This window comes from Nicotiana tomentosiformis, chromosome 1, assembly GCF_000390325.3.
Source record: "Nicotiana tomentosiformis chromosome 1, ASM39032v3, whole genome shotgun sequence".
NCBI classification, from domain to species: domain Eukaryota; kingdom Viridiplantae; phylum Streptophyta; class Magnoliopsida; order Solanales; family Solanaceae; genus Nicotiana; species Nicotiana tomentosiformis.
In genome coordinates, this window is record NC_090812.1 from 11319052 (window position 1) to 11329361 (window position 10310).

The 10310-nt window shown below is 34.9% G+C and overlaps 2 protein-coding genes across 2 annotated transcripts; one reads left to right on the top strand and one right to left on the bottom strand.

Annotated features, from left to right (window-relative positions):
- The first annotated feature begins 667 nt into the window (after positions 1-667).
- On the top strand, positions 668-5350 carry LOC104111611 (actin-related protein 2/3 complex subunit 5A). The gene is made up of 4 exons (XM_009621345.4): positions 668-929; positions 1054-1126; positions 1226-1326; positions 4976-5350. Exons 1-4 carry the CDS (start codon positions 841-843, stop codon positions 5109-5111), a joined length of 399 nt encoding a protein of 132 aa, XP_009619640.1. The 5' UTR covers positions 668-840; the 3' UTR covers positions 5112-5350.
- A 537-nt stretch (positions 5351-5887) lies between these two features.
- On the bottom strand, positions 5888-8450 carry LOC104111610 (homeobox-leucine zipper protein HAT3). Its single transcript, XM_009621344.4, has 4 exons — positions 8303-8450; positions 7540-7850; positions 7209-7288; positions 5888-6580 (listed from the first exon to the last, which is right to left on the bottom strand). Exons 1-4 carry the CDS (start codon positions 8448-8450, stop codon positions 6223-6225), a joined length of 897 nt encoding a protein of 298 aa, XP_009619639.1. The 3' UTR covers positions 5888-6222.
- Positions 8451-10310: the final 1860 nt, after the last annotated feature.

Below are 10310 nucleotides of genomic sequence, written 5' to 3' on the forward strand. Positions count from 1 at the left end.
CAACTATCTTTTGTCTACTATTTTCTGTCTTCGGCTCCACGTATCACTTCCTTATGCGATCATTTAATATAAACACATTTTACCCTATACAACGTCAATTAAAATTTTTAATGAATTCTGATTCATGAATCCGCATCTGCTATGTAAATACTTTGCTGAAAGAGTCTCAATTTGAATAAGAACTGTTTGCAATTTTTTCGGTAACTTAATTTGTTTAAATAGTTATTTTCTACTGTTTCGAATTCTTTGGAAATGTTGCAGTGTGTATAGGCAAAGCTATAACACGAATTGGTTGAAAAAATAAATTCTAATTTTAAGTTTAACATGAATGTCTTTTTTTTAAAATTTGTATCTATTGAGATGAGGTACACGCGCACACGAGTACCTTAAGACTGGTATTTTAAAAAATTAAGAGGAACATTACCGCATTTTTCTTACAAATCATAAGTTGTTTTTGTTAGAATTTGATTCATATGCAAATCATAATTTACAAATTCCAATTATATTTAGTAATATCGAATGATAAAATGCATTTAAATACAATTTACAAAAACCGGTTGATATTTAAATCGCAGCTGGTATATCGCATTTGGAAATCATTCCGCGCCATAGTCGCGGTTCATTTAATGCAATTTATAAATCGCAATAAGCTAATACGACTCATAAATCGTTTGAGGAATTCGCCATATTCTCATTTAATATTCTTATTTGGCAAAAGCGTCTTAGAGTTAGAACTCGAGTTCTCACTCCTGTTGGTAATCAATACCGGTATTCAGATCATCAAACACACCCAATAAAGATCCCAAAAGTAGCGGCGCAATTGGGCTCAAGGTAGAGGAAATGGCGGAGTTTGTTGAAGCAGATAATTTCGAAGCCATAATCACCAGAATCGAACACAAGTCCCGCAAGATCGAAAGCTTACTCAAACAGTACATAAAATTCTACCCTTTTCAAGTTCCAATTTTTCCTCGTTTATACCTGCATAAAAGCAAATACCCACATCTATAATTGTATAATACTAAAGACCCACTTGTGATTTTGATTATTTGTTAGGTATAAACCAGTGGAAGCTCTGAAAACAGCTCTAGAAGGATCACCTCCCAAGACCAAAGATGAAAGATGCAAGGTTCAATCTTTTTGTAAAATTATCTTTTTTTATTAGAATGCTGGTCTATGATGCAACTTCTGAGGTTGACATTTAATTTTTTGTTTTGGGAATTTGCAGTCTGCTAATTGGATAGTGGTGCATAGGGCTATAATGGCTATCAAAGATGTTGATAGCTTGTTCTCTGCTTTGGATCCTGAGTACTATGATATTCTCATGAAGTAAGTTTATTTCTTATTCCTACTTGTTATTTGTATTTTTGGCCTACATAGGATTTGAAGATTATGTTGCCAATATATAATAATAGATGTGATTCATGTCCACAGAGAATTGTTATTACTATGAGTACTCTATCTCTATCATTGTATATTGAGCTATTGGTGTTGCAAAGCATTTTAAATAGATTTGTGCAATTACATGCATAGGCAACTAATTGTAAAGGTCAAGAAGAAAGTGAAAAACACAACGTATTTCCTCTGCGATTGAATGAGACACATATTTCTCTACCTTATGTTGCTACTAAGGACCAGTCTAGTGTTATAATTATGTTTAAGCGGAAATAGACCTGGGCAGAATAGCCTAGTGATAAGATTCTTCCACCTCCAATTTTGAGGTCGGGGTTCGAGTCACCAATGGGAAAAAAATGGAAAAGGCCACTGTTGGACTCCTAGGTTGCGGCCGTTTGGGGGTGAGATTTACCATGTTCAAAAAAGAAAAAAAGATTAGGTGGAATAATTGGTGGAACAGTCTTTTATAGCTCTTACATCGAGTATCACAACCTGAAAATGGCATAGTTTGAAATTGTACACTCTTATACACTGCACTAAATATTTTATGTTCATTTTACTTTAGGTTTGGATTTGAGATGTGTCATGAAATCTATTGAACTTGAGAAACTTTGTTAGAGATTTCCAAAGAACTATAGTTGGACATTTTGGTAATTGCCAACAATATGTTTCATCAAATTTGATCAACAATATGCAAGTTTTTATGACCTCAATTTAGGTTTTTAAAGTGCAGCTACTAGTTTAAGTTTGGTGTTGGTCTTATATCTCCATGAATACAAGATATTACAGTTTAAAAGAAATGTTTTTTTAAATGAATTCACCATATAGGTAGGTGAGATTGCCTTTTTCATTTGGTTTTCTGTTACCACTAACCAGCAACCAGGGAACTGCTCTAATACTTGCTAGTTTCTTGATTGGGTGCAAATTTAGTTCTGGAAACTGATATGGAACTACATATGTAAACTCTAAAGTTGAGGGAATCATCTGGCATGAAGAGTCTGAATTTCATTGCGAATAACTTGGGTTGGTATGCTTATCCGGGCCCATTTACAAATATTACCCAATATTTTCCTGCCCCATTGTATTTGGCCCTGTTTCACTTCCAAATGTTTTAATTTGATCAGTTTGTAATGGAACTAAATGTGTACAATAATTTGAAATGTTATTTATAAATTAAGATAGCACTGTAAAAATGCTACAAGTTTGAGTTTTTCTTATAATCAGATATCGTTTTTATTAATTCATCGAGATGGTGCTCAAAATATATGTACAATGTGGTTATGTAGGCTACTTTTGGCACCTATCTAACTACCTAATTTAGTATACAGAGTATATTCTTTCTTTACACCAAATATATAAATGAAACAACAGAAGCTCTTCAGATTCCTTAAACTCTTGTTACTGCTTTGAATTTTGAAAGGGCTACTACTACTTCTTTCATTCCATGTAGTCTTGAAAAGGCAAAGTGGGGCATGTTTTCAACTCTTCCGAAGATCCCTTTCCCTCCAACTTGCCATGCCTTTATAGTTGTCTTCTGAACTTCTCTACTTCTTTCCATTCCCTATCTGAACAGGTCTTCTCAATGGAAATTTTCCAAGATGAACTCTTAGTTCTTATTGTGATGATTTCAGTGATAATTGCCATCATATCATGAGTAATCACATAGACTCTTGATAAGCAAGCTTCAAGTTTAATTTCAGTTTCCACATCATATATCCAACCAAATTGTTTCCAGTTACAGTTCCCAACAAATAAAGCCAGTGAACCCTGTGAACTCATCTTTCCCCTTCATAATCCCTTTTCATAGTGTTTACTCAGTTACTTCATTCGACTATCATCCATTTCTAAATGTTCTGTATTTAGCCACTATCACTTTTTTCTGTAAAGCATCACCATATATGCAAACCCCATATCCAATTTTCCAAAGAAGGCCATATTTATACATCTAATCTCCTTATTCCTCCCTTGTGGGGACTTTTGTTTTCTCCCATTTCATCAATGATATATCTACTCCCTCTCCTTTTTCTCCCATAAAACCTTCTTTTATCCCTTGTTTCGAGCTAGGCAAAGTAGATTTCAATAGCGTTCTCTTCTCCTTTAGACAAATATTTTCTCTTCCACCCGCTTAACATCTATTATAAATTTTCAATCACTGATAGCAATATATGCACAATATGCAGTATATTGAAATCCTCTCCATTATATTTTTTTTTATTTTTCTCTACGTTTATTATAGTTGACTTTTTTTAGAAGGGAATATAGTTGACTTTTGAAAAACGACAAAAGCTAGACATATTGATACCTAAGAGTATTTTTTGTTTTCTTTTGAAATATAAGGCCATGATGGAGTTGCCTTCCAAATATGGAGACTTGTATTTATGCTCCCCACTGGTCCGACACAAGTAGCACAGAAACAACAGACATGAGAGTCATGTCTTACATGAAGACACAAATTTTGAAAATAACGGAACATGACACAAGTTGGAAGGATATTATAATTTTGAAGTATACTATATTTTATATAACCTAAATTAATGAAAAATCGTAAGAATTAAAAATGATACAAAAAGAAATATAAATTGATTACATAAAAAAGTTGATTGCATAATCATAATTTGTAATAAGGCATTACGACTTAGGTGGTATCTAAGTTGCTCAGACTCTTCATTTTCGGTGCCGCACCCGTGTCGACACAACATGGGTATGAGTGTGTGATCCGGATCTGGTCAACCGATTTTGGATACTTTTACCAAAATTAACGGGAGAAATTCGGGACAGATACAATGATTTCTGAAATCAAAACAAAAGCTTAGGTGAAATTGAAGAAAATGGAATGCCTTGTATATATAAATTTTTATGTCAAGTCCTTTTCCTTTATCTCCTTCTCAGACTACCTTGATAAGTGTTTCACATAATGTCTCATTTAGTCTAGTAGCTAGTTCAATTAAGGGGAGGGATAAAGAGAAGATCTTTCTTACCTGTACAGTTATGGTTGTATGCTGATTAGCATTAATTAGTTTAGTTGCAGCAAATGTGGATATACCAATATTCTACCTTTGCCAACAAGATGCCAGCTTTAAATAATTTGCTGCTGATTTGATTTCTTATGGTTCTGGTTAAAGTTTAGTCCTAAATCTGTTTATATCTTCGTTAGTGTAAAGAAGATGAAGGAATTATGTGACGCAAGGTGACATTTCCTTGTTGAATGAACTCTTTTTGACAGCTTTCATTTGCTTTAATGGACCATTCCAGTGACCCCAGCATAACTAATTTGAACTCTAGGAATAGCAGAACAAGTCAAGTTGAAGTTATAGGATGAGGGGAAATGGAAGGAGACATTCTTTCTTTTTCTGATATTGGACCATCTAGACTCTGCTTCACACACTCTGTAGTTGAACATGAACTTGTATGATGTATACATACTTGAGACACAGAGAAGAAATGAATATGAATTTGCCTTGCCATTTATGAATATTTAAAAAGGAAAATAAATCCATAGATCTACATGTTGCACAAGTAATGTGGCATATTTCTGAAGTTGGGTTACAAGATTCACAGTCAAACCTTCTTATCTGATGTGCAGGTACTTGTACAGAGGTTTGTCTACTGGAGACCGCCCAACATGTGACCAATGCCTAAGGATTCATGAAAAACTTACAGAAAAAGCTGGTTTGGGTTGCATACTGCGTTGTCTTGCTGACACTGTGAATACTGTGTGACTAATATCTGTTTATCAAAGCTGAATGAACACAATGCTAAACTTTATGAACAAAAAAGATTTTCATCAATACAAATGAATGTTTACTTTGAAATTGCACTGGTATATGTCTTTGCATGTTTAATTGAAGCTAAGATTAAGTTCAGCTTGTTTTCAAAGGGTTGTTTCCTCTCTTTAAATCTGTATTCTTCTAGATATATAACATAAGAACTGTTCCAAGGCTATTTGAGCTTTCTGCCATTCCTTTTCTACTGTTGGTGGATGTAGTTTATGTGACAGTATCAAGTCAAGGAGATGTTGCTTCCAAGAGTTCTATAAACTGTATCGAAAGTTTTTTTGTACAACTTTGCTGTTGTTTGAGATCATCTCAAGCCCCCATCCCCCAACCCAAACCAAAAGATTGCAACTTAATACATTCTAGGGCATGCGGTGCATTTTGTGATACCTCGGGATCGCTTGCATCTAATGGTGTGGCCTAGCTATCTATGAATGAAAATAATGAGATGGAATTATTATTTTTTTCATATTTGCTCAACCCTTAATAGATAGAGTTATTGCTAATGAAAGGTACATGCAAGATGATCCAGATATCACTGTTGTGAAAAAATAAAAAGTAAAATAAACAGACACAGAGGGGATTGGTTAATGTAATCGACTTTGTGACCTTATGGGGAAGCCTAGCTAGTCAAATACTTTTAAGAGGCACAAGGTTTATGGATAATACTATAGCAATCATGTCCACAAGTGCCCAATAGGGATGTATAAAGGTGGTTAGTGAGCACAATTATATATGTCGTCCCATTTAAGTAACCATTTCCCTACACAAATGAAATGAACAAATTCAACAATTGTTGCTCTTGACCCAACATTACATCCCGCTTTTGGAGCATTAATCATTCATCTACTAAAGAGAACCCCAACAAGAATAAAAGAACTAAAGATTCTCTTGTAATCATCTCATTCATCCTACTCTATAAACACTTTCTGATTTCTCCCTACCTTTATCTGGACCACTTTTCACTACCCGTTGTCTATCTGTTTGGCTCCAAGTAGAGTTTATACTCTTCCCATTGTGTCTAAAATGACCTTTTCACCCTCACAACAAGAGTAAACTACAGTTGTGTTCGTTGCACGTCGAGTGTTTTAGGGGAGAAAATTGCAGCCCATGGTTTGTTGAGGGGCACTGGCGGTTGGTGAAGGGCGCCTACAGGGTGGTTCGAGCGAGAGACACCTGCACCGGTGACTGAAGAAGAGGCGGCAGAGGAGGAAGAAGACGATACGGCCACACGCTCGCACTGAGGGCACATGGTAAGGGTGGTGGGAGGAGTCATGTTCATGTACATTTGTGGAGAAAGCTTCAATGCTCTAAGCTCAGTAACTTCCTTCTGCAATCGTCTGTTTTCCTCTGTCAGATTCTCACAGCAACGCCTCAAGTACTCACAATCAACCTCTGTTTGCTTCAACTTGGTCCTGCATTATTCAAGCCATTACTTAGTCCTTCTAAATTAAGTATTAGTCGTCATAGAAAATTATGTTCAAATAATTGACAGCAGTATAATCCGACAAGTGGGGTCGAATGAACCAAAATCAAAAGCAAATGAACCGCTATTTGAACAACAAAAACAACCCCAATGTAATCCAACAAGTGAGGGTCTAGGAAGGATAGTGTGTATGCAACCTTACCCCTATCTTACCAAGATAGATCTTTGGCTCAAGCAAGGCACAATCACAGTCATGAACCGTAATTTAACGCGAAACATATATACATTAACAAAACTAAATTTATCAACCAGTATGAAATTCTTAACTAAGTATAATAAGTTCAGTGCAAAAAAACCTTATAAATTAAAATGAAATAGGACAAATCTGTTTTTGTAATTATTGTAGAATAAATTGTTTGACCGTTTTAAATTCAAGGGTAAGAAGTATAATCCATGCACACGTGTGTAACCCGAGAGGGCTTTACTTAGATTATCATAATCAAAATCTTATAATGGAACACTACACGTGCTCAAGTAATTATCGGAGATCATGCTACAAACGTGAAATATTATTTCAATGCCAAAAATACCCTTGAATCAGTAAGCAAATAACATACCTTGCCCTTCTGTTCTGAAACCACACCTCCACTTGTCTTGGCCTGAGATTCAGCTGTTTCGACAGTGCCAATTTTTGCTTCTAAAGAAAAAATAATAATTCATCACCTTAGCATTTAAAAAATCAGATTCTTTGAGAAACATAGATGCTTATAGTTTTTCCCAAATTTTTTATAATACTATCGGATTATTTTTTTGGGGAGAAGTAGATTGACATATTCTCACCCCCAAAGCCAATTACAACTACTAAACACGTTTAAACAAACTTTTTTTTAATAAATCTTTATTCCGAAATTACCCTTTAAGCATAAAATATTTACAACTGCCACTTACTGGATTAAGAGTGTTATGCTCCTTGAATGTCTCTTCAAGAAGGGCTGCTTGCTCCTTGGACAGCCGGAGTTTCTTCCTCGCCGCCGCGTCGCCGCCGTCATCCTCCAGGGAGCTGGTGGGCCTCTCCCCTTCGTTATCTTCTCTGTCATGACTCCTCTTCCCACTCACACTCGAAACTGTGCTGTTATTAGGTGATGAAACCATTATCAAACCTTCATCTTCTAATTCCTCATCACATGACTCTATCATTCTCGCTGGTTGGTTCATATCTATTTCCCCTCTTATAGATTCTTTTGCTTCTTCATTTCTCTCTGCCAAAAAACATTTACATAAATCAAACGTGCTAAAAAAAACCCATTTGGTTGGCCCGAATGAAGCCTATATTTATTGAGTTCAACTGAATCTAATATTCTGATGGGTTTGAATGTGTGACAATTTTCTAAAATTTCAACTAATTCTAAATTTTAGGACAGTATAAAAGTTGAACCACTCCAGTTCAAAAGTGATTCGTCTTCGAGCATGCATCCAAGACCAAATGAAAGAAAAATGGTTGATTCGGTACACGAAGCATAGGATTTGAGAAAAGGTTGCACTGTAAGTGTTGTGATGTAAGCGGCCTATATACTGATTATTCCATGCGGTTTGGACCCGTGATTAATAGGTCACACACAAATAACTTTATATCGTTGCCGTAAGTCTCTCCTTCACGGACCAAATGAAAGAAAAAAAAAAACAAAAAGTTGTAATCTTTTGTCACTTTTACCTGCAGAAATTTGATGATTATGCAAGAAGGGCAAGAGGAATGGAGGAGTTGATGATGAAATGAAGTCATTATTCTTGAGATTATTTTGAGGGCAACTCATTCCTAAGCTGAGGCTCAAACCTAAACCATCTTCTTTCTCACCGCCCATCTTTTTGCTCTTCCTTTTTTTCCCTCTGAATAACCAATAAAGTTTCCTTTTTCTTTCTCTTTGGAAACCAAAAGAAAGGTAAATGGGGGTTTTCTTTCTCTGGGATATGAATGTGTTGGGTAGGAGGTGGGGGACAGAACGAAGAAAAATGGGCTGGTTCTCTTTTGTAGCAGAGGAGTTACAGCTTTTTTCCTTTGGCTAGTGCAATACAGTTTATAGGATAGGTCAGAAGATTCAGAAATGAACAATATATATACAAACAAGAAAAATATTTATAGTTGTGTCCTTTTATTTTTTGTAAACACAAAAAATAAAAATAAAAAAATACTTTCTGATTTAGAGAGAAAGAGATGTGTGAATAGACAGAGAAGAAGGCAAATAGATGTTCAATGATGACTTATGTCAGTGGCTATTGGCTCAATGATGATGATAGAGATTGGCTTTGATTTTAGCTTGGCTTTTCCCTTGTTGTTTCTTTGGATGTTTTTCTGTCTATTTATATTTGGCAAATTTTGCATGGGGCTTTTTTAGACCGTGGTTTAGTGAAATTTAACCATGGTGAATGACTTGTGAGTGTAAAAGTAACCGAAGGTAGAGTTACTGACTGTACTGTGCTCCACCTTTCAATTCCGCCTGTGGTTAATAATGTTGCTTTTTCTTCCCTGAATTGTAACTTCTCATTGAAAAGCGGCTTTTTTACTCTTTTTCCCAACGTTGACTGTTGACTAACGTGCGTGCTCCCTCGTGAAAGACTTTTTCTAAACTACTTTTTTACTCACGCGCTGAATTTTGTACCTATGTAATCACACAGCTGAAACTCTTATATTATTGTGCTAAAACTCCATTTCAATTGCATTGATCTCAAATTAAATGGATTTATTTTTATATTTATTTTACAAAATTTAAAGAGTACATGAAAAATGTTATAACTGCATGCTATCTCTATCGTATCACAACTACAAAAGGATATGTTTAAATGGTAAGTCAAAATTGACCTAGTTTGACTATCGGAAACAAAACTGTTACAATGTTATGAAACAGCGAAAGTAATTAATAGTGATATATGTACTTATTGATTTGATTAAGAGTTGTCATAAGTTTTCATAATTATATGTTTGAATAATAGGTTACAGAATGTTTTGGTTTGAATAATATGGGGGAGGAAGAAACGCAAGTTTCCCTTGTTTTAAATGATAGGAGTAGTATGTTACAGAAGTAATATTTGTAATGAAACTAATTACTGTTGTCTTTTAATTGAGTTTGCAATTACATTGTAAGTTACAACTTCAACTAACAGTTTCTGAAGTACCAGTGTCAAATGGAAGGATATAAGGACTTGGCATTGTTTGATCTTGGCTAACTCGTTCCAAATTCAAATAATTACCGTTTCACCTTTAAAGCTATATATTACTCTCTTTTCACTTATAGTCTTGCATTTATGTGCTAACTTCTGTGATTCAGACAACAAAAAATATTGTCAACAAATAGGTCCAGGAATATGAATGAATTTTACCCAATACTCCACAAAAGAATTTTAAAGAAAAAACTTTAACATTATTCTTTACTGTATCTAAGCTTTAATTTCACGTATTCTACGAACTTAAAACATTGGGTTATATGTTCACTGGGATAGCGGGTTGCAGTCGTACCCTATATTTGTGTCACATTTTAATTTGTACCTTATTTTTAAAATTTATTGATTTGGTAGTCAGCTGACAAAAATTCCGCAATAATATGACAATTATACCCCTGACAAAAGATATAAAACTTGCATCACGCATTAATCGCGTGATCTGCAACCTCATTCGTAAAAAAGATCTCCTCTCCTCTCAGCAGCTTTATCAAAAAACTAGAAACTTG